This window comes from Falco punctatus, assembly GCF_963210335.1.
Source record: "Falco punctatus genome assembly, chromosome: 11".
Lineage (NCBI taxonomy): Eukaryota > Metazoa > Chordata > Aves > Falconiformes > Falconidae > Falco > Falco punctatus.
Genome location: NC_137591.1, coordinates 18,037,584 through 18,062,437, shown reverse-complemented (window position 1 = coordinate 18,062,437; position 24,854 = coordinate 18,037,584). Strand labels below are relative to the sequence as shown.

General features: G+C 41.3%; 1 protein-coding gene across 1 annotated transcript; it reads left to right on the top strand.

The window, feature by feature from the left end:
- The first annotated feature begins 474 nt into the window (after positions 1-474).
- GTF2B (general transcription factor IIB) lies at positions 475-24,854 on the top strand. The gene is made up of 7 exons (XM_080406665.1): positions 475-615; positions 3,188-3,294; positions 14,680-14,813; positions 21,452-21,598; positions 21,735-21,864; positions 22,511-22,792; positions 24,349-24,854. Exons 1-7 carry the CDS (start codon positions 599-601, stop codon positions 24,480-24,482), a joined length of 951 nt encoding a protein of 316 aa, XP_080262791.1. The 5' UTR covers positions 475-598; the 3' UTR covers positions 24,483-24,854.

Genomic DNA, 24,854 nt, shown 5'->3' with positions numbered 1-24,854 from the left:
ATGTTGTGCCCCAGACATTTCTGTGCAAACCCCGCCAGTTTTAGCTTAAACTGCTTTTCTGCGGTATTTCACCGAGCTGATGGAGTCTGTACAGAAAAAGCTGAGCCGGGGGCACGTCCCAGGGGCCGGGGCAGTGGCAGCAGGGGGGCAGCGGGCCGCGGCTGGGCGAAGGGGAAGGCTCCAGCTCAGCCTCCCGCAGCGCAGGAGTGTGACAGCGGCTTCCCGCGCCCACCGCCCCTGGCACCCCGCACCGTTTCGTGCATCATAACAAGATTTTGGTCCCTAAGCCGCCTTCGATGCCAGGGGCCCCGGGCTGGCTCCCTGCTCGCACCTGCCATTCCCTTTGGCGGCCGAGCCCTGCCCCTAGGCAGCCCGCCCCGCTCCGCCAATCGCCCCCGGCCGGGCCGGGCCCAACCCGCAGCCCCGCCCCCGCGTAGGCCGTGCGGGAAGGGCGGTGCCGGCCGCTTCGCGTCCCTTTGCCCCTTCGCGCGACCCGTAGCGAGCGCCTGCGGGCCCCGCCCACCGCTACCGTTATATAAGCGGGAACGACGCGCCGCCGCCTGACTGTATACTGGCGCTGCGGCAGGAGGGCGGCAAGATGGCGTCCACGAGCCGGTACGGGAGGCCGGCCTGGGCGCTCGGAGGGGCCCGTGCGGAGGAGGGCCGCGAGGGGGGAGGCGGGAGGGTCTCCGCCATCTCTTCCTGTCCGGGGCGCAGGAGAGAAAATGGCCGCGTTGTCCCTGCCGCCGCCACCCGGGGAGGAACCGGCGGCCGACGCCGACCTTGCCCGGCGCCGCTGTCCCCGGCTTGGTTGGCGGCGGCGCCGGCCCTTCTCGGGTTTCGCGTCTCTCAGGGCCGCGCTGCGTGCGGCTCCCGCGGGGGCAGGGGACGGGGGGCGGGCCTCCCTGCGCTTCCCCGTGTGGGCCGGGCCGGGCCCCCCCGGGCCAGCGGCCTCTGAGGGGCGGCCGGAGGTCGGGAGCGCCGCGGGGGCCGAGCTGGGGCGGCGTTCCTGCTCGGTAGCGCTCCGAGAGGAAGCGAGCGCGTTAGGGGATTTCGTGGCCGTTTGTGACTCAATTCCGGGGTCCCTCGTTACCGTGAGCTCGGTATGCCGGCGCTCGTGACCGAGCCCTTTTTCCTGCGGTCCGAGCTCTCGCCCCGGCAGCGCCGTCCCTCCGTGCCGCTGCGCGGGGCTGTGGCGGAGGGGGCCGGCGGGCAGCGGGCGCGGTGCGGGGCCGGCGGGCGGGCAGCGGGAGCCTCCCGTCGTATCCCACGGGCGGGCACCGCCTGGGCGCAGAGCCCCCGGTGCCGCTCGGCCGCCGCTCCGAGCCCAGGTGGCAGCTCCCTGGCGTGGCTCCAGGTTATCGGGTCCTGCCAGCAGCTTTTAGGCTTCTAAATCCGTACCAGCCGCCGTTCAGTGGCCAGGCGGGTCTCGGGCTCTGAATTAGTCCTTTTCCCTGGAGGTGCATCGGGGGTTTCTTTCGAGTCGGGAATGAAGGATGGCTCGTGGAGCGGGCTGTGGAGCGACTCTTACTCCTGCAGAACCTGTCCTAGAATGCAGGGAGTGCTTCCCAGTGTCTTACTGCAACTCGGGAGCTATTTGCTGATACGGACCTTCACACGCGTGCCATGCCTTTTCCTTTGCTATAGTTGGCTCAGCGTGCTGAAGCTGTAATGTTACAAGGAGTGCAAAATATACGGCCAAGTAAATGGGTCAGAACTGGCATAGGAAAGCTAATTGTTACAATGTTTTGCGAAGGTAAAGTCTGAAACAAAACAATGTTAGCATGCTTTCAGGCCTCTGGGTTTGATTTTTATTTTTTTTTCTTTCGCTCGGTGTGTCACTAGCCATGTGCGTAATGACAAACATCAGGTGGCTTCACATGCTTTGTCAACAGTTTTGTCTTGTCATATGAAACTACTGGCTGGGAGTAGTGAGAAGGAAAGTAATTTAAAGAGCTTTTATGTAGTATTTTGAACATAATTTGCATCTGAAGATCTTGTGTGTGCATGTTCTTTCTGGAGGCTTTAATAGTAATAGCGATGTTGGTTTTCAACTTTGGTTTCAAGTTTTAGATATTTTTCTGGACAGTCACTGGATTAAAATGTTTGGTGGTGGGGTTTTTTTTTGTTATTTTTTCACTCATCAGAAACACCTAAAAAGTAAAAATTAATATAGGCTGAAATAATGGACTAGTCTGAAAGGGGGAAACTGATTAATTACACTTTCAATGGGATATTTTCTACAATTGAAAGGATTAGAAGGGGTTTTTTACATGGTCAGATTGAGGTTGATGGGTACTCACAACAAATTCTATTTTATCAGCTTTTGTACCTTCTCTGCTTTTTAGCTCAGGCAGAATGGCTTTGTTGAATATACGGACCCCAATTGTAAATACTTATTATTCCAATTTTGAAATGACCAGTTTTAACAGAATTCGCTTGAATTTGGTGTTTGGTTTTAAAACGTTTGGTTGAAAGCAATTAGTTTTTACTGTAATCAGTAGCTAAAAGCTGTTGTGTTAAATAGAACTAATGCTTTATAGGAAGTTTTTTATATCTGCTGTAACTCCTGAAGATGCATGCGAGACGGATGCCTGTTATAAGAAGCAGTTGTCACATAATCCCCTTCACGAGCTGCTTGTATTTTGTGAAGGTCTCACAATTAATGAGTTGCTTAATTTAAAATGAGACTTTTTCTTCAAATACATGAAAATAAAAAAACAGTGGTAGAATCGGCTATTTTCTGATACATAGTGTGTGTACTACTTCCTGAATTAAGGACCTGGTAAGTAACATTGACCTGATCGGAACGAGTGAGAACGCTCACTTGGAATGAAACAATCACCACAAACTTTTTGGGGATCCTCATTTAGTAACAGACTGTGAATTAGACTGCACTTAATTATGTCTGTTATTTACATTTTTCATGCTGTAATTTGAAGTGGTTTTGGTACAAGATACATCACAAAAAATTGGAATTTAAGATGATCTGAAGTCTTGATTGTCAAATGTATTATTACAGTATTTAAAAGGTGAAGTTGAGTTGTTTAGGGTAACGTTTTATCATTCAGGTCGCTGTAAATTCTGTACTACTAAAGTGTTCTTTTCAGCAAGGAACTCTTAGGCTTTTGGATTTGCAGCCTGCTTGGTTAAAAGTAATTAACACTTCTAATTTTTTTTTCCTTAGTTTGGATGTACTTCCAAGAGTGACTTGCCCAAATCATCCAGATTCCATTTTAGTAGAGGATTACAGAGCTGGTGATATGATTTGTTCTGAGTGTGGACTAGTAGTGGGTAAGTAGCTATTTGTATTTTTAGGAATTGTATTTAACTAAAATTGTGCATGTAGATTGTTTTCCCACAAAACTGGTGTATGATAACTCTCTTTAAAGATTGAAAATTTAAAATATGTTGCCATATTGAATTAGACTATTGTGCTGTCTAGTCCAGTATTCTGTCTTTAATCATGACTGTTGTTTCAGTCAGGCAAGTATAAGAAATGTAATAAAAGCTCTTTGTCTGCTTACCAAAAAAAAAAAAAAATTAATCCCTGTTTGCCATTAGAGGTTATCTTCTGCCCTAAAGGATTTCTCTTGATATCCTTGCCAGCACCTGTTTTTGTTAATTATTTCTCCTAAGGCTTTTAATATTATCCAAAGTAAATATGCAGTTTTTCCTCTGAATTTTGCTGAGCTCTTTTACTCTATTCATGTGGCAGAACTTCCACAGGCTAAAACATATTTATAAGTATAAGGGAATATTTGAAATTAAAGGCCTTTTAGGCATTGTCTTTGAGTGGGAGAGAGAACCACGTTGCCATAGAACATGCTGCATATTTATTTTTATGTATCTTTTCTAGGATGAGCATCTTACTGTCTTTATTCCTTTTGCCTGGGAAACTTTTCATGCTCATGTTATGATTGTTTAAACCTAACTCAATAAATTATCTTTTTAAACATGCCATGACCAAAAGAAAATCTTTGTTTTGAGGGTACACATTCAGGTGATTCATCCAGTGGTGCTAAATATTTCAGATAGTTTTATAATCCTGTCTCCTAGACTGTGGTGATTTTGTTTTGGCTCTTGTCTTGCACCCAAGTAAAAATTTTCATACAGCTGTTAGTGTAAAGCTAAAGCCTTAGTAAGTTGCAGCAAAAGCAGTATTAATTTAGCCAGGTGACTAAAATATGTGCATCTTGTTTATGCAAAAACCAAACTTCTGTATAGCTGTAAAGTAAATGTTAAAATATTTGAGTACCAGTTTCCTTTAAAATTATGAAACCATGTAAAAGACAAGAGGGAGGATTGTTACTTGGTTTGTTAAAAGAAGGGCTTGTTTAAATTGCAAAAAAAATCTGGTAAAGATAAGTGAATTGTAATACATTTGCTGGTTAAAAATTCAAATATCTACAGCAATATTTCCAATTGAAATACAGTAATAGGCTTCGAAGTTACTGCTTAAAAGTAGCTTGGTCCATGTTCAGGTCTTTGTGTGGCTGCCATAAAAGTTGAACCAAAGCTTAGAAAAGCCCATCTCGATCAGTTCATAACTTTTTAGATATTTCTGGCTTTAGAAGAAGAGGGAAAGGTTTTGCTTAATACATTTCATTTTTTAGAACCTGAGTTTATTAGAAGTCTCACTTGGTGTGCCTTCTGTTGCCTAGTCACAAGGTGTTCTTGCTTTAGAGATTTACTCTCTGGTCTCTTCTGAATCAACAGCATTGGAGATTCCTTTAGTTCATGTTGTCAGCATTTTTGATGAACAGAATCATTAGAATATTTATAAAAACTTTTGCTGAGTTGAATTTTTAAAATATGTTTAAAATGGTCTTAGTCCTTTACAGCCAGCGTTACTGGTAGGGTAAAAAGTCTTTTTTCTTTAAGAGTTCACTGTTTTTTTTTAAGTAGGTCTTTCTATGGATTTATTGCTAAAAGGCTTCAACATTTATTTTTGTGTTGATTGTTCTCATTCTGTCTTGCTTTCCTTCAGCAATTTGGTTTACCTGCATGTGTCCAATTCATTAGCTAGGGTATCTAGCAGCTAGTTTGGAAAACCAATTAAATCAGATGAAGATAAATAATTGAAGAGTGCATGACCAAACAGAAATGTGAACGTTCAGCATTTTCTTTTCTAGTCTGGTAAGAAATAAAGAGCAGGAGAAAAACAGATCCAATTCTTGATGTCTGTTTTCTGGAGACGTGTGTGAAGTAGGAGTATTTTAAAGGAGTGAAGACAACATTTTGTTTCCAAATGAGAACACTTCCTACTTTTTTGTTACAGATTCAGTGATACACGTTCCCCTTAAGAGAGTAGTGATTTAATTTCCTGCTTTTACATAGAAAAGTTGTGGATTTGTGTTTTCAAGGTTTATATAGGTCATGATGTGTAGCTGATGTGAACAGGGCTCAATAAGAATGTGTTTTGAGGTTGGCTGAAAATTAGTAAGACCTTTATCACTGAAGAGGATTAATTAGAATAGTTAAACCCCAAAGACTCAATGTACTCTGTAGCCAGAGAAGTATTAAATGTTTATTTGAAAATACTGTGATTTTGGTGTCTGCAGAGCACTGCTGGTGTACATGGAACAGAATGGCTAATACTGAATTTGTGCATTTACTTTACTGTTGTAAAGTACATGGTGATGTGACTTCGCTGTTTTTTTAGTACACTTTAAGCGAAATAAGAGTAAAGAGTCTTTGACTAAACTAAGTATTTCCACTTGGTATTTTTTTTTCTTGCTATGGGGAAGTACTAAAGTTTCACATTTGTGGACAGAGTGTGAGTTTATTAAATGTAAAACTTTGTCATAGGATAAAATAGCTGGTGCATAGTCTTCTGGGAGTATGAGGTGAAATCAATAACTAGTATTATGGCTGAGGTTGCATTTATTAATGTTTAATTAAGCACTGATAAATGCAACCTCAGCCATAAAGGTCTGTTGCTGAAAGGGTGAAGCAGTAGAAAAGTTTGAGGGAGGAGGAGGAGCTCTTCTAACAGTTGAATTCCATGTCTTAGGCAGAGCTGTATATTGGGATTTTGAGAAAGATTTTCAGTCAAAGGGTTTTTGTACTCGTAGGGGGTGTTCTGAGTGTCTCAGACTGAAATTTCAAGTTAAATCCAGGATGCTTATTTTTATTTGCACAGCATTTGTCGCTTGTTCTAAGTGAACTGTACTGTTTTGCTGTGCAGTATTAAAACAATTAAATCTTGTAATGTCCAGTATAACTGAAGCTGGTGGTTGTTTTATTGCTGCTTCAAAACACAGCTTCAGTCTACTAAAAACTCATCTGCCTTTTCACCGTTACCTTTCCTGGATTAGCTTGTGTTCTGTCTTTTCATGGTAACTGTTTCCAACTTGTTAACCTTTCCTCCTGCTGGTTGCCTTTTGCGTGAAAGGCAGTCAGAGACCTAAATTGCAGTTATCCATGGAATCTTGGTATTAATCTGGATTGATGTGCATCTGAAACTTTACTAGTCTGTCCAAGTATATTTGCTGTCATAAATCTTGTGTTTTATTATACATACTTTTCTCAAATCATTCTAGGATATATGGTACAGTAATTGTTCATGTGCTGCCTTGAGAATTCACTAAGAGAGGTTTTTGGGGTTTGGAGAAGTAGTTAGTTCTGTGTTCATTTAAAACGTTGACCATATCTCATTCTTCAGACAGACTTGGCAGGGGAGAAGCATTTTGTTCAAGAACACAAGGCTAGTAAATCCTCTTTCTTGACAGGCAAATATTTTGCTTACTACCTTTTAGGCAGTAAAAAAGGCTGGAAGTCAGCTGATATGCCAGAAGAGGCTGAAGAAAGCAGAATCGAAGTGGAATACAAAGCACTGAATTTTCTTGATGTAGCAAGGCGGTGAGCTGAATTTCAGAGGGGGCTAAGAATGAGTCTAGTGGCATGTGTGGCTGTGTAGTGTCTCGGCTAGATAGGAATGCCTTTCCTGACCTAAGACTTCCCTTCAACTATTCTATAGTTTCATTAAATGTTGTCTTTGTGTGCAGGAGTTGAAGCAGCGAGAGGTTTATTTTCAGCATGTAGTAAGTGACTTTTAACTGTTTAGTTCTGTCTGCTTCGGTAGGCAGGTAATATGGCTTAGAGAACAGTGTTCTTGTATGGAGTCTTTTTGGATAGCTTTCTTAAAAAAAACAGAAGTCTGTCTTCAGCTGGTGAGACTTCTTGGACATATATCAACTTGCTTAAAGCTTTGAATCAGATTGACCTATATTCAGATCTTTATTCTGTGTTCTACGTATACGTGAGTGTTCAGTTAAAGAATTTTGAGGGAAGTGGTTCAATAGCTTATGATCGGCAGTAAGGCTGTTACAAAGTTCTGTCAGAATATTTGGTTGGCTGATTGTCATGGGTTAACCCTGGCTGGCAGCCAACCACCACACAGCCTCTTGCTCACTCCCTGCCACCCACAGGGATAGGAAGGAGGATTGGAAAGGAATGTAGAACTCAAGGTTTGAGATAACAACAATTTAATAGGTAAAGGAAAAGCCATGCACACAAGCAAAGCAAAGAATTCATTCACCACTTCCAGTGGGCAGGCAGGTGCTCAGCCATCCCCAGGACAGCAGGGCTTCATCATGCATAACGGTTACTCAGGAAGACAAAAGCCATAATGCCAAATGTACCCCCCTTCCTTCTTTTCCCCCCACTTTATATACTCAGCATGATGTCATATGGTATGGAATACCTCTTTGGCTAGCTTGGGTCAGCTGTCCTGGCTGTGACCCCTCCCAGCTTCCCGTGTCCCTCCAGCCCTCTGGCTGGCAGGGCCAGAGAAACAAAAAGTCCTTGATTTAGTATAAACATCACCCAGGAACAACTGAAAACATCTGTCCTCTCAACATTGTTCTCACATCATAGCCAAAATACAGCACTGTACTAATTACTAAGAAGAAAATTAACTCTATTCCAGCTGAAACCAGGACACTAATGCTTCTGAAAAGGTTGTGATCTAAATGATGCGTCTTAAATTCAGGTATGGTCTGTGAAGGATAGATAAGATTTAACTGTGCCGCAGATATTTTTTTCTTCTATGATATAGCACGTGAGTAGGAAGGGGTTTCACAATTGCCTCTCTGGCTAGTCCGTTGTTCAGGATGTCTGTTATTAGGGATAAGGTTGATTGCATTTATACATAGATGGTGATTTTATGTAAACCGAAGAAAATTTTCTTGCTTGTTTTTTAAAAAGCAGTTGGTAGTATCCTTTAAGTGGAGAAGGTGCTTAAGTACTTCTGACTCCAGTAGAGGGCAGTTACATCTATTCTAGTATCTTTACACCTCCAAATGGTGGAAAAACTTTTTTCTTTGGGTTGTGTGTTCCTGGTTAAGTATTTTTGAGTGTATTATCAACACTTAAAAAAGAAATGTGAAATCTCAATGTAAAATATTACTGAAATAGGAAAAAATCTTTAGGTGTGGAAGTGTATTAGCACCTTTTATCTGGTTACTGTACTTGGGTGTCCAGAGCACTGAAAAGTATCTGACAAAAGTTAGTCCCTGCATGTAAAACTCTTTGCATCCACGGGAAAGCTAATAATGAAGGGTGCTGGTAGTTAAGTAGTAGTTGACTTTTTTGCATGAGCATTCATGGATGCTTGATTTACACAGGGAATTTGTAATATTAGGAAAGTCATTTGCTAGCCTTCTTGAGTCAGCATTTCAAATAGTCTGTGTTAAGTCTAACCCATTTCAACTTTAAAGACAAGGGTGATGGTTCTTGTTGTTAGAGCAAGAACGCTTGTCACAGTGGAAACTTAGGCTTCGGATGTCAAAAGTTGGCATCTTTTGTCAGGCTCTGTGATAAGTACTGCTCCTAGCATGAAATCGCCTGGAGGGTGGAGGAGACTCTCTAGTGGGTTCTGGGCTGGGAACCGAAGGTGTTTGAGGGCTGCTGTGAAGAATGCTTCTGTTAGTTGAAGTGCTAATTTGTCTAGTGGAGTAACAGTAACATTTTGAATCATCCAGTTTAGGGTATGTTTTTTGTAAATTTTTTACTTCAGTGTCAAGTTGGCAGAGTGATTTAGGGCAGATAAGGGCTATAAATAATCTGAACAACCCTGATGGATGCAAGAGTCAAAAGCCTCTTATTTTTGTGATATAGTGTAGATCAGGCACAACTTTTTCATTGAGATTCTGTAGTTTGGAGCATCCTTCACAAGTACTTGAGCTGTTTGTCTTTCAAAGACCACAAGTCCTGGAAAGGTGTAACTTCAACTGACCAGACTTGTCCACTGGATTGTTTAAACATGTCTACTCATTTGCTTCCTCTATTACAATAAGTTGATGGCTTAGGAAGCCTGGAAGTCCTTTTGCATTTGTCATCATTTTGATATGTAGGAGCTGCTAAGCCTTTGCTCTTGTAACAGTGGTTTACCTGCAGTACTAAGTTGTCTGTTTAAATCCATAATTGCCTGTTGCTACTAGTATGATGTTGTTGATGTCTGGAAACTAGTCAAAAGTCTTCTGTGTCTTTTTTGTCAGTTGTTTTTTTTTTTGTTACTTGGTTTTGTTTAGCATCTCAAAGCCTTTTCTAGTTCTGTTTATTATTTCAGCTGAGTCTTGTGAATAGGCTGGTGTTGCTGTTGGTGATGATAACATTTGTCATGTTGACAATATATAGAAAACAAGATAACTTTTTGCAAAAAAAGTTGCTGTTTTACAAAAGGCTGGAAATTTTGTAGAAAAAGCTATCACACTAAAATTGTGGGCATGGGTGTTCCCCCACCCGCCCCAGGAGTTTATTCTTTGGTAACGTCTAATACATCTGGTCTTAAACAGAAGTTCTAAAACTGAAAACAAAAAAAGTTCAGTTTATATTTTGGAAGCTATAAAGTTGAGTACTACTGTATGGGGCAGTGTGTAAGCTAATAAATAGAATGTGGAAGAGTAGATATCTGGAGTACTGTGTCTAACTCTGGGCTCCTCAGTACCAGATAGAGACTTGCTGGAGCAAGTCCAGCAGAAGGTTGGGAAAGCGATGGAGGGACTGGAGCATCTTCTGTATGAGGAGAGGCTGAGAGCTGGCACTGTTCGCCTGGAAAAGAGAACGCTTAGTTGAGCTTGGCTCTGTGCAGTTACGTGTCTTTGTCATCCTCTTCAGCTTGTAGTCTGCTACCTAGGTTTTTCATTGTAGTTTGTCTCAGCACCTCGTTACTATAGTTAATAAGAAGTTGACTGAAATTAATTGTAATTCTCTCTACATTTTTTCAATTTGGCATTGAAAATGTTTTTAATTAAAAGTCTTAATGTATGTGCTCACTAGATGGCAGCAGATTCCTTACCTAACTGTAAGAATGGACCATTCTGTAGAAACAATTGGTATTTTGGTACAATAAACTTAAATACCATGTTTGTTACAATTAAAATATTGGTTAATAATATGTAGAACTTGATGCAGTGTTCAGCTAACATTAGAGCTTCTCTGAAAAAGACTTAAGAATGTACCTTCTCAAAACTGCTTCAAGACTGGATATGGAAGAGAACATTACTTGATGCTTGAATTTCATCCTATTTCCTGTTTTGATTAAACTTCTTCAATTTGCAGCTATATTGTCTTCATATAACGGATAATACCAAATGCAAAAAGAGAACGAAATATGTGTGTGTTATGTGTTACTGCAAGCGGAGTGCAACATTTAAATAGCTGGTATTATTTCTCTGTAATGTAATTGCAAAATCAGGGCTTGTTGAATGAAAATATATTCCTTTGAAAAATCACTTTTTTTTTAGGGAGGGAATAAACTTATAATTTGATATGTAGATATTTTAAGCTAAATTTTAAAAGCTGTTCAAAATTATATTTTAATTTTTGATACTGACCTGAGTTTACTCTTCCATTTCTGTAGCTCATGCTCTTTGCATTTGGCAGTTGTGAAGAAAACTAACCTTGGTCTGAGGTTTTCCGTTCAGAGTAACAGTTCTGCATTTTACTAAATGAGCTTTTCAGATGATGGGTAACCTGAGTCAGTGAAGTTTGCAGTGTGGATTTCTACTACAGCCTGTGCGTTAGTCTATTAGACTTTTATTTTAAAGAGTAACTGAATACTGGAAGAGTTTATGAAATGCAATGGGGCAATGGAGGAAAAACTTGTATGTTCGGGAAGATGCTTCAGGATATCAATCTGGATATGGGTTCCATAAAGATTTGGTCCTGTAAACTGCATTTTTTTTTTTTTTTTTGGTATGTGCTTCAGAGGAGGAAGCTGAGGAGACGAACTCGTGTGTTTGATGAAGATTAAATAAAGGAGTGTCTAATGTAACCTTTCTAGTGAAGCTTATTTTTGTTCAAAAGAACTGCATCAAAAGGAAGTAGTGAAGGGATTATGCAGCCACTCCCATACTTATCGGAGCTAGATACTGTTGCCAAAACCAATATAATTATGATGTGAGAAAGCAGAGACTATTTTATAAGGTACTTATTGGGAACTTTTTTGACTCGATGTTTGACTGTCAGACCCATTTTCCAGGTGCTTCCATTGTGTATGACCCAGCAAATTCAGTTTAGGACTTGGAATGTTAACTCGGGACCAGTTTTCAAGGCTGATTCCTTACACTGCTTTTTGTAAGACAGGGTTTAGTATTTTAAGGTTTTCTTTCAGTTACTTAGGGTGGGGCTTAATTGCATCTATCATAACATCACAGTTCCAACTTTTTTTTTGTGTTTTGAAGAGTTAAAAAAAATAAATGCCACGCTTTTTTTTGGTATCAGATGGGATAATTAGCTGCTTGTAGTTGAGTATATTTTCCATTTATGGAAACCTTTTGGCCTATTCCATTTTAGTTAATAGTTGTAGCTTGTGTCACGGTTTTATAGAAGCCTTTTGAAGGAGGGATGCACTTCCTAGGACCTTTTACATTAGACACTGAGAGTATACAGACAAACTTCTGCATTAGCAGATCTCCTGGCAAAGTAAAGATATTTGCATACTGCATCTTAATTACACGAATGCTTTATATTCAGTGATTTGTTCTACTTAATCTTTTCTCACTCTGAAATAGTAGTCTCAATCCTCTGTTTGTAAGATGTTTGCCAAAGCAGGCAGTGATATAACGCTTTTTTGTTAGAGCAGGAATGGTTCATAACTCACAAGAGGCAGATCCCTGAGTGAGTCATTTAGGTCATTCCCACTTGTGTGGAAAAATATTACATCATTGCCCTGTACTCAGTGTTCTATTTATACCATGCCAGAATTTTAAGTACATTTTGCTTTTTTTAGATGCTGTAAACAGTATTGGGGGGGTTGTCTTCAAGTAAAGTTACTGCTAGGCCATAGAAGGAGCATTACTGAATCAAATATTTACAGAGACTCCAGGAGCTAGAGGAGCACCACTCTGCTAATTCAAGCTTGCAAGGAGGGGAGACCATTGTAGCAGAAAGAATGGATCTGTGCTGTCTTTTACTCTGCTGCTGTATTCTTAACCTTCTAGTTTTTGATAATTTTTGTTCCACCCCCTCCTGGTTTTCATCAGAGCAGCAAATAAAGGTGGAGCATAGCTGTGAGCATGTCAGCAAATACTGATGAGAACACCTCTAACCTAAATTTATTCTTGTTAGTTGTGGTGATGACTTACGGTTTATTGGCTGCTTTCAATTTCAAGCATATTCTGTGTTAAAAATAAAGTTCTGTCATTCAGAATAATTCCACTCCAGAATAGATACCCCCCCACCAAGTAATTGTGCAGTTGCACCATCTGTCCATTGCTCCTGTATTTTCTTCAGCTTCATATCTTGTATTACCATTGTTTGCAGAGTGCTTTTTTTCTGTCTGCTTATGTTTTCACCATGTGAAATAACCCTTTGTGGTTTCATACTAAGACTTCCATACCGGAAATTTTTCTTGCAGTCAGTGGTACGTATTTTTTGCAGACACTTCTTTCACAACACGCTTAAAACACTGATAAATGTAGCGAATTTTTCTGCAAGTTTAGCAAAGCAGGGTGACAATTATATTGCAGTTTCTTCAGATACCCTGCACAGAGCTGTAATCTGCTTTACTGCAAAAACTAAGAAAAGTGTACTTCTTGTACATGTATTAAAAAATAAATATTCCTGTAGTGTTGTTCTGGAAACAACACCTTTGAGATGAAGCTTTTACCAGACCTGTGGATAGAATGAACTGTGCTGCCAGTGGTGGGGGGATGTGTGGGGTGTTTGTTTTTTTTTTTGTTAAGACTGTATTGTTGTGATGACTTGCAGGACTTTTACCTGCATCAGAATGTTGGTTAGAGTTATTTCTTAATCTGAAAAGTTGGTTTAGATAAATGTGAGATGAATAGAGGACTGCAAGTAAAGTTATTTTGTTCAGAGAATTTGGATTTAGTGCTTTTTCTGCTTACTCTGAATCTTTGTTATACCTGGAAGAGTTTAAATAGAGTAGACTGAGTTTAAGAAGAAACAGTTGTGTGTATATATTGCACGTTGATACTGTCAAGCATTGTAAGTGGAGTTGCACAGGGTCAGATCTCCCTTTGAGAACAAGAATTGAGCTGCAAAATGTCATTATAGTGGGTTAGAAGGTGGCTGTCATGGTTTAACCCCAGCTGGCAACTAAGGTACCACACAGCTGTTCGCTCGCTTCCCTCCGCCCCAGCGGGATGGGGAGCAGAATCGGGGGGGGGGGGGGGTGGTGGTGGTGGTGGAAGGTAAAACTTGAGGGTTCAGATAAGAACAACTTAATAATTGAAATAAAACAACATGATGATGGTAATAATAAGGAGAGGGAAGGGGAGAGGAATAAAATCCAGAGGGAAAGGAAAAAAACAACCCAAAAGTGATGTACAGTGTGGTTGCTCATCAGTCACTGGCTGACACCCAGCCAGTCCCCCAGCAGCAACTGGCAGGCCCCGGCCAACTCCCCCCAGTTTATATACTGAGCGTGACGTTCTGTGGTATGGAATATCCCTTTGGCTAGTTTGGATCAGCTGTCCTGGCTGTGTCCCCTCCCAATTTCTTGTGCCCCTATAGCCTTGCTGGCAGGGCCTGAGAAATTTAAAAGTCCTTGACTTAGCTGTTGCTAGGTAATGTTTCTACTAAAACTGTCAGTGTGTTGTCAGCTTTGTTCTTGCACCAAATCTAATACACAGTATTGCACCAGCTACTAAAAAGAAAATAAACTGTATCTCAGCTGAAACCAGGACAGTGGTGTATTTCAGAGTACCAAGGACCTGGAGCTCGTGCACAGAAGTGATTTACTACAGGGTAATGAGATTGTGCATGATAGGTAATGCATATGTGCACTTTGGACACATGGCAGATGTGAGAGAACTTGTTAAGTTACAATAACTTGCTCATTTGTCTAAGCCCTGAGAACATCTGTAGGCAGCTGTGACCTCAAGCTTGAAATAAAGGTCTTGATGTCTTGTGTGTGTTGAAGACCCTATGATGCTTTAAGGATAACTGTAACTTTTTGCATTCTGGATGCATTTCGTCAGTTATTTATGTTTTCTGTGCAGCTCTAGTTGCAGGTTTTTTCCCCATTGCCTTCAACTTAACGTGTAAATACCAAGTTTTGGTCCATTGTCTTGCAAGTTACTGTTCAGTTGGGAATGCCAGGAGACTGCCATCTTATAAGGGAGAGCTCAGGTTGTGTAACCTAATGTTTCATGAAATATTTCAAAATGTTACATTAACGCAGACTGTTGCTTTCTGTGAACTCAGGTGACCGGGTCATAGACGTAGGGTCAGAGTGGAGAACTTTCAGCAATGACAAAGCAACAAAAGATCCGTCTCGAGTTGGGGATACCCAGAATCCTTTGTTGAGCGACGGTGACTTGAGTACAATGATTGGCAAGGTAATGCTTAAAATAATTAATTTTAATAAGTGTGAGTGGTTTTGTCATGTACGTGTTTGTATGTCCATAGGTAAACTATTTAGAGAATGTGTTTACAGAGGAATTTTGTTTAAACTGAACTCTTAGGTTTCAGTGGTGTGTAACATGTGGCTCTTTCCTGGGGGTAGCAGGAAAGGGCTGACCTCTTCAACAAAAGAAAAGTTTGCAGTGTTGTGGCGTTACTTGCCATTCTTTGGTAAGCGGCTATAAATAGAAAAGCTGGTGTTGCAATCTTTTAAAGACATGCTTTGGCAAACAAAACGTGTGTGTTTAAGATGATTCTGAAATAACAGATACTTAGTTTTGAGGTCTCACTAGCTAGTAGTGCCTAACTTGAATTATCATTTTTTTTGGTAATAAAATCTGCATCAGATTTATATTGGAGACCTGGAGATCTAAATGCGTGGTGTACATATACTCTTCCTGTTAATGTTGAAGCACTAAATGTAGAATTCTTTCATGGTGAGAGTGCTCCAGAAGGAAGTGTTCAATGTATATTTAAGTTGAAATTTAGTGGTACAGCCATATCTTGCTGTTTCCCATTAAGATTAATTTGCACCAAGATTAATGGTGCAAATGCACTCCCTTTAGTTAAGTAGTGACCCAGGTAAGTTTTCATTGTACTTTGTGTTACATTTTTTTACTGCCAGACCCAAATTGATTTTTGTGGACTTTTTGAATGTTTCATGAGAGGTGGTCCAGTTGCTGATAAGTAACTATTAAAAATGTAATGCTGCTTTGTGTGTTGTACATGGACACCAGGATTTCTCAGAAGTTTTTGTTCCGGTGATGTTGCTAGGATGAAGAGGTAGACATACCAAAATATGTATGGATACGTATAGGGGAGTGTGCACCATACTTCTCAACCAAGAATTCTTCAAAGAGATGAAGTCAACTAGTGAGTACTGATATGGACAGATAATCTTTCACCATTGGTGAAAAAGAATCTTTCTGTTCAAAGTATTGTCCAAGTAGATGCTTGTTTTGGACAACACCAAGCACTGCTGCCCCCTACATTTTTAGGGTGCATTATGGTGGCTTCTGGGCTCTGTTTAGGCAAACAAATCTCTGCACTGCTTCATTAAAAAACCAGGCATGGCTAAGTAGCTCTGTGAAGTGGTGCTGTAGAGGTCACTGGAGTTCTAATGTCACTTGTATAGGTCCAGAAAGGTTGTAGTTCTCAGGGCTTGGATTTCTGTCACTGATTTGGTCAGATATGATAGAGATCAGAAATAGACCTTTACAGACAGCTAAATGGACTTTTTGCTCCAGGTTTACACTGTTGTCTCATTTTGGGACTGTGTAAATACAGGGTTTGTTTCTGGGAGCTCAATTTGATTCAGTAGGTAGAATGACCTTCTGAGGTCTTTTAGAACCTTCCTGTTGAAAGAGACAAAAGGTATTTCAGCTAAAGATAGAATTTGTATCCAGGTGAGCTGTGGTGTTAACCCTCTTCTCTCTGGAGGTTCAAATCCACATTTAGAACAAGAGGGATAGCAGCTTCAGTGAGAGAAAGACATAAATGTTGGTGAAAAGTTTGGTTTTCAATGAAATCTAGAATTTTTCAGAGATGCACATTCATTTAATGAAACAGTTTTGCTGTTATCTAGAACATTCCAGAATAGGCATGATCTAACTTGTGTGGCAGAGTGCCATTCAGTGAAGACAAGATGTGGGAACGTCACTGTGGTGTGATTTAACCTATGAGACCTGTGAGTAAAAGTCAAGTACTGGAACTGCCAGGATCATGTTGGAGAATGTAGAGGGGTCTGTCTGTCCTACCATGGATATTTTATTTGCGTGGGGAGGAATTACAGAAGAGACACCCTATTTTCTACAGTAAATTGGGAATCTCTGACAAGCCAGGATGTGTTCTGAACGAGAGTTCCTGTGTTTGTCTTGCCAGTGAGCAGGGCCTCTGGGGTGTCAGCTCATTGATGTGTACTCTGTATCAGGATCTGCTTTTTTCCTCAGTCATTTGAAAGGGAGAGAATGGCTTAGATCGGAAGATGCTGAAGAAATTTCCTATCAGTGCAGAAAGGGCATGAATTTTGCGGCAAAAGTAACTAAACCAAGGAAATAGTACATTTCTCAAGCAGTCTTCTGAAGTCCCTGCCGGCAATAGGCTGGGATGAGGATTGACCTAGATATGCACAGTGGCTGAACAGGGGTGAAATTGGTGTAGTAATGAAGAACGTAAGTAGTATCCAACAGGTACAGAATAGCCTTCATGGATCCCAGAGAATGAAGCAGGGTAAGATTTTATCTTCTGTTAACGACAAGTCTTAGAATGGCCTGGAGTGGACCCCAAATTTGTGTGCCAGAGATTGCTTTAGCCTGTCACATGGGACAAGGAGTAGAAGTATTCCTTTCTGCTTGAGCTGCAGGTGATAATAGAATCTTTAAAACAAAAATCCATGCCGCACAACACCCCTACTACCAACCCCCAACCCGTATTGTGGAAAATCCAAAAGAGGACATGGATAATTCTCATGGCACGCCATGTTAGTGATGTATTGTAAACTCCTGGGAACGCAGGTAGAAATGGAGTCTGAACTACCTGCCAGTTACAACAGTAATTTCTGGTGACTGGCTGTTGCCTTGAAGTAGTAAAAGAAGGGGGCCAGTTCCGCTTCACAGGATGGCTTTGTCACTCTTTCCTCTTCGAAACCAGGAGGGGCTGCTTTGGGACTCCTTTCTGCTGGGGGTAGGTGGTCTGTATCTGCTAGCAGCAAAAGAGTGGCTGCTTTGCCCATGCAAAGGGATTAGTTCCTAATTGGTTTTAGCATTTAAGGGACCCATCTGTCTGAGACAGCAGCAGCCTGCATTGGAAGAAAGAATAATTTGTCTGTGAAGAGGAGGACGAATAGCATAGCTGGCTGTGGTGGAAGTGGTTTGTGTTCTTCAGGCAGATCTTGAGGATATTGGCACACAACAGTACCTGAAAGTCGATACTGTGCTGCAGTTGATCAGGTGACGGTGTAGATCAGTTGGAGACATGGTGAGTTCTGGCATTAGTTGTGACTTGATTGCCAGAATATTATAGTTTTCTCTCAAATTCTTCTGTAAAATCCAAGAAAAATAACTGAACGAACAGCTTCTAGATCTGCCTTGATATAAAGAACGCTTTTATATGAATTTAAAAGAAAACTGAGTTTTGCTACTTACCTTGTGGAAGAAGTTGTCTTTTGTCACACTTTGTAGTTAATCTATTCCTTTTTGTAGTGACTGCAACTACAAGAGAATTTAGGTTGGTTGAACAAGAAACCCAGTGCCATCTCTTGGTATAACTTCTATCCTTGGATCAGCCGCCTCGGAAAGGAAGCTGCCTGTTGTCAGCCTGTGTGGCCTGGATCTAGAAGTGCTGTATTGATAAGCAGTGGCAAGATACCAAGGGCTGGTGCTCGGAAAAGAAGGATCCATCAGACTATATAATGAACTGGTTGTACTGGGCAAGAAGGCTGCCGGCTCTGGGGGCGTTCTTTGGTGCTGTGAATAACCCCAAGTCAATGATGTGAATGATGTTGGTGATCCTTCTGCTTTCTGCTATGGAAGGGGATACACCAGGGTACAAAGCTGTCGGCTGCCAGCACTGCAAGCCTGACCTCCATTGAACCCTTTCAGAGATTACCACAGTTTACTGGACAGTGTGTTTTCTCACTCTTGTCTTTTGAGGCTGTTTCCAGGGTGTATCCATGTGGTTTCTGCTCTGTTTGAAAGCCAAACAGGTGGAACTCCTGACTTTGACAGGTACTTTTCTTGCTGAGATGGGAAGGTATGAGTAGATATCTCAGGCCACAACAGTAAAATGCAGAGTTCTTAAAATCTGTTTGATTTCAGTTTAAACTGTGGCTTCTGTGGTGGTGTTTTTTTGTGTTTTTTTCCCCGTGAAGGAAAAGGGACTCCAAACATGGTTGTCAAGGGCTGAAGCCAACAAAGCATTGTCCCTCAATTGAAAAGCTCCAGAAGGAAAGTTGATGGTACATTTAAATAGTAAATGCTGGGAGAATTGCTGTGGGTTTTTTGGATGGTTGAGACTGAAGAGTATTTTCCAACCCTTTTATAGTTGTGAGCTGTATATTGGGTATGTCTCTTGGAGAATGCTCATACCGACAGGCTAAAGTCCTTTGGCTAACAGTACTTGCCTATAGCTGCATTGGTAGTTTCCAGTATACATAAGCAAACATTCAAAGGAAAAGGAATCCGTAAGTACCAGCAAGAAAGTAAAAAATGAGAGTTTTAGGAGAACCGCTAAAAAAAAATAAATACATAAATTTAGGCATTGTAGATGGACCAGGGAAGATACCTGTGGTGAAGGGGAATACTTGATGGGCACAGGACAGAGCAGTTTCCTGGTAAAGAACTTTCTGCTGTGAAGCCTGAATAGACAAGGACCCGGGGCCTTGCTGTCAGGGTTGATAGGCCTTTGTTTCTGGTCACTCTCCTGGCATCTACAAGACGGTGAGCATATGCAGTCCCTGTAAAGTTTGTGCGTGGTGCTGGTCTAGGAGGCCGTGATGCACACTGCTGTGTTAAAGCATTGCTGGGAGCAAGGGTCTGAGTGATGGCCAGGAAGGAGCCTTTTGCTCTGAGACTTGGGTGTTTTGTATACCTTGGGCCAAGGGAAGTTGTTGGGATGTAATCTATGAAAGGAAGATCTAGTGTTGCAGATGTTTGTAATGCTTTTTGTGGCCTGAGGTTTGTTGTGCTTGATTCTTGCTCTTTGTTTGCTTTTAAACCTTGCTGGGGACCTTTGGATAGTGTTCATCGAGTCAGGGAAGTAGGATTGCCCTTTCTGCTGTGCTGGTGCCAGGATCGTTTTCTGCGTGGTTCTTTAACTTGTGGGGATGTTTGAGGGAGCAGGAAAAAAAAGCCCAATAATGATCTTGGATTCTAGCATCTGTCATAGAGGGCTTATTCAAGGGGCTACCGAAACTTGTGAGGGAGGGTTCTGTGCTGGAGTCCTCGGTCTCCACAGCAGCATTAAAGTGTGTTTGCCGACAGATACAGGTCTCAACAGCAGAGGTATCCACTGAGCTCATGTGTAGTGGAGTCCTTGGGTGAGGGAAGTGGGACAGTGTAAGAGAATGGTCAAGAGCGAGCGTTAATAGCGTCAGCCAAAGAACATGTATTAAATGCAGATGTGCACCACAAAGGTTACAGAATCAGAGGCCGTTGTAAAATATAAGGGCAGTTCCTAAGAACACTGTACAGGAAAGAAGAAATGAGTTCTGACTCCCCCCGGGCAGCTGGGAGGAATAGGGAGGTGCTAGGGTGCGGTCTGCCCTTTGTTCGCTGTGTCTTGGCCCCACGCTGTACCCCCTTGGGGTCCTCATAGGTTGCTGACTTCTTAACTTGAGAACTCCGTGTGCAAGTGCTGGATGTGAATAGCCAGGTTAGCAGTCAGCCAGAGATCTAGATCTGCTTTGTGCTTACTGTTCTTGGCAAAACAGAACAGCGGAGCGGTCTGTCTGCAGCAGCCACCGTATCAGCTTGTTTAAATGACCAAATCTGTCTGCAATGAATGTTGGGTGTCCCTGCCCAGCTAAATTGTTTGAAGGTGCCAGAAAGCAATAAATGCTTGCTGATTCAGGGAATCCAGGTTTCTACTCATGATGTGGAATTGTGAAGAAGTATTTTCTGCCTGAGAGAGCTCGTAGCCCCGCACACTGGCAGTAAACATGTAAGTAGGCAATATAAATTACTGATGTTGCTGTTCTGATCTTACAGGCCACGTTGTTGTCATCAGCTGTTACTGGTCTGACATGGCATTTTTTGTTAGATGTGTTTCAGATTGATGGCCGATTGAAGACAGTTTAAACCCTTCTAGTTGGGCAAAATTGATGGCATATTTAATAGAAGTATGCAATTTACACTATCAGTTGTAAGATGCAAAAAAAAAAAAAAAAAAAAAAGGCACTTAGGAAGGAACTTCTTTTGAAGTTACCAGGTTGAGTTGGTGGCTCTTACTTTTCCTAAGACCTCAAGCTTTTCTTTTAAATGGTCTGTGGTTTTCCTGCAAAGGCAGAGTCTATGGATATTTACATTTTGCCACAATTAAGGCTTGCAGGTGCTAGCAGGCACAGTATCAAACGGGTTTTGAGTAGGTCATTGGTTTGGATGTTGTCCTTGCTCATGCCTTCTTTTTCCTATTTGAGTTATCATTGTAACAACTGGTCTCCAGTTGACCATAAAATTTTGTTTTTCTGAGGCGCCAGTCTGCCACAGTGCAGATGCAGCCCAGATAACAAACGTGTTGCATAAAATCTAATCTTGGACCTCAGCATTGCTGACGGGAGTATTGAGGTGCACACATTGGCTACGTATTACTCATTCTTTAAACTACTGTGACACTAGCAAAAAAAAAAAAAAGCCCTGCATAATCTGTGGTCCTTGGAAATCAACTCACAATTTGAGACTTGTGTGAAGTATAGAACCTGATGTTTGGAACAATGCTCGATTGTATGATTTACTTCAGTGATGGTTATTTGCGCAACTGAATGCGTCGAATTAAGATGGATAAAGCTGGAAGATGTTTACTCTTGAAATGAGGAAGAAGTTGCTTGTATTTTATTGACAAAATTTTTTTTTCTTTTCAGGGCACAGGTGCAGCAAGTTTTGATGAATTTGGGAATTCAAAGTACCAAAATCGCAGAACTATGAGCAGCTCTGATCGGGCAATGATGAATGCTTTTAAAGAAATTACGAACATGGCAGACAGAATCAACCTCCCTAGAAATATAGTTGTAAGTTCATGTCTCCCTTCCTTAAATTGTTCTGGCATTGACTTAGTTAGCATAATATAATGAGCACATGAATTTTTGATATTGCTGCTAATTAAATGGCCTAGAGTTAATTAAATTTAGTCTTCTTGCATTGAAGGATCGAACAAATAATTTATTCAAGCAAGTGTATGAGCAGAAGAGCCTGAAGGGAAGGAGTAATGATGCTATTGCTTCTGCTTGTCTCTACATAGCCTGTAGGCAAGAAGGTGTTCCAAGAACATTTAAAGGTAAGTTTTCAGTGATACAGATTCAATTTTGCTGTGAAGTACAGGTCTAGTTACTGTCACTGTACGAGGTTGGCTTTCTCATTCCTGGACTTTGAGTTGGTTCTTCTCAGCTACAGCTCACCTTTATTGGGGAAGGGTAGGAGGGAGTCTGGACACGTGTTATACTTGTGACGTTAGTAGGCTCTCGGGCTTTTTAGTCTTACTTTTTATATATTATAAATATATAAAGTATATTTATAATAAAGCTCTCAAGCTTTTTAGTCTTAATGCAGCAGTTGAAAGTCATTCTGAGTGTTGGTGAAACTTAAAAGGTATTGCTTTGATTGGAGGATGGTGGGCAGTGTTGTAACTGAGTTTGAACCAACAATTGTGCAGTAAATATGTGTAACTTTTCCCTGTCAGGGATGCAGCTTTTTTTGGCATTGAGTACCAAATTTCCCTTATTAAGCAAGCTGTCTTAATTATCCCCTTTTGAAAAATGTGCACCGATAAAGTGATTTGGAAGTTTCACTAACGTGCAAATTATTTAGTGATGGTGACCTTCATGATATTGGCCTTTTTTGTGGGTCTTAATATATTGAGAATCAAACTTGATTATTTTGGGGGAGTAAATGTTGTCAAGGCTAAATTTTTACTCTTTGTTTAGAAATATGTGCGGTGTCCAGGATTTCAAAGAAGGAAATAGGCCGGTGTTTTAAACTTATTTTGAAAGCTCTGGAAACCAGTGTTGATCTGATTACAACTGGAGACTTCATGTCCAGATTCTGTTCCAATCTGGGTCTTCCCAAACAAGTACAAATGGCAGCAACGCATATTGCCCGTAAAGCTGTAGAATTAGATTTGGTTCCTGGGAGAAGCCCTATCTCTGTAGCAGCGGCAGCCATTTACATGGCATCACAAGCTTCTGCAGAAAAAAGAACGCAGAAAGGTAAGTCTTAACTTTTTTTCTTTTTTTTCCATTTTTTTTTTTCCCGTCCCCATGTCTTGCTGCTTGAAAGAGGATTCAGTGTTAATGTGAAACTTGGATGAGGTCTGTGCAAAGTAGTGATGAAGTGCTGTTCTCATTGCACACAGCAAGGAACAAACCAGCATCTCCCACTCCCTAAAATGAAAATCGAGCAATTGGCTATGCTCAGTGTAAACAGAATTTACTTTATTCTGGCGCTAGGAGTTGAATTCTTGAATGCAATAGACCAGTGCATTCAAATGAGCCTAATTTTAACTTTACCCGTGCTAGTATTTGCATGTGTACATTGTGCTGCTCTGAAATGCTCCCAACGCAAACCTGAGGGCAGTGGCAGGCAGTGTTCTGGCTTTAGAGTACGCCGAGTGTTTAAACCCTAGCAGCCAGGGAATCGCCTAGATGGGTACATGCTCCCTGACTTCTTGCGAGCCTGTGGTAAAGACGGAGAGTGCAGGCTGTTCCTGAGCTTTGGAGCAGCATGGATGTGCCTCCGGGGATCAAGAGGCACAGGCCTGTGTGGGGGCAGCGTATGGGGCAGGAAGGGAGCAGAGGCTGCTGGGGTTAAACTTGGTGTGACAAATGGATCCAACTGCTGGTAGCTGGCTGTGGAAGCTCTGTTGATGTGTCTTGTCCTGTTTAGAAATGTTAAAAAATCTAGCAATTTCGTAGTGGAGAGCTGCTTTTAGGTAAAGAATAGCTTTTATCTGTCAGGTTGTGCTGCTTTATTCTGCACTAATCACAGCTTATTCAGCCCCTGGAGCTTTCGTCGTGCTGGCAGTTTCCTGGGCGTGTGAGTGATGTAGAGCCCAAGCAGTACGGCGCCTTCATCCTCGCTCGCCTTGAGCTATTGGATTATGTGTCTTAAGAGGAGTGATCATTGAAACAAAATTCAGCTGCCTGCCGTAGAGACATGCCTCCATGCTCCTTCAGTGTCCTCGGACAATGCTGAAGGCTTTCACAGTTCAAGGTTTAAATCCAAACTTGGTTAAATCTTGAATAAATTTAGAGTTTCTGTGCATCTCAAACAAGTGTTTTCTCAGCTCATTAAACGGTGCTCTGTGCTGCCGGCTTACTTCTCTGTACATTGTAAGGTAAATGCATTTCACGTTTAGCTGAAGTTACTGCTTTTTGTCTATGCCTAAGATTTTTGCTCTTTCTGCTTGTATTTAAGTTAAATGCAAAAATGAAGATCCTGATCTTGATGATAATTTATTAGAATATTGCTGGGCACATGTAGACTTTAGACTAGATGCTTCTGATGACTTCTGCAGTCTTGATCCTCTGTCAATTTGAAAATATTACTTCAAGATTAATAGCAGAAGTTTAATTACGGCACATGAGAAGGCAGACTTATATATGCAAAATATTAGTCACTGTCGTTAAAACCATTTTTACCAGCCTTTCCGGAGAGTTAGGATTTAAGCTAAGTGTGTAGCACTGCTTGAGAATTTATGCTTGCTGGTTTCTTCATTGCAAATGTCAAAAGTAAAAACTAATCACTTCTCTGCTTTTTATCTTAGAAATTGGTGATATTGCTGGTGTGGCTGATGTTACGATTAGACAATCGTACAGGCTGATCTATCCTCGAGCTCCAGATCTCTTCCCAGCAGACTTCAAGTTTGATACCCCTGTAGATAAGCTACCACAGCTGTGAAATTGCAGAGTGTTACTTTTAATTTTTCGTTAAAAAAACCCCAACAAAACCAAACCCAACAACAAACTTTTGATTTTTGCCTATAATAAAGGATGTACAAAGTGTTAATATTGAGTCTTCATGTTGTGGAACTGGAGGATATGGAGATGGAGCATAACTGCTGGAAGACAGCACACATTCCAAGGGTAAAAAAGTTCAGTTTGGCATTTTGTATGTATATATTAGTGGAAGTAAGTATTTAATGATTGTTGCAACAAACTTAATTTCATATTGTTGTACTTATTTAGATTTCTTTTGTAGGGATCTCGTAAGATGTATTTTGGAAAATTTAAAATATTATGTAATTCCCAAATAAACTGTTTTCCAAAAACA

Coding starts and splice junctions, on each gene's coding strand:
- GTF2B (XM_080406665.1), top strand. Junction 21,865..22,510: donor TGTTCCAAGAACATTTAAAG/GTAAGTTTTCAG, acceptor CTCTTTGTTTAG/AAATATGTGCGGTGTCCAGG. Junction 22,793..24,348: donor AGAAAAAAGAACGCAGAAAG/GTAAGTCTTAAC, acceptor TTTTTATCTTAG/AAATTGGTGATATTGCTGGT.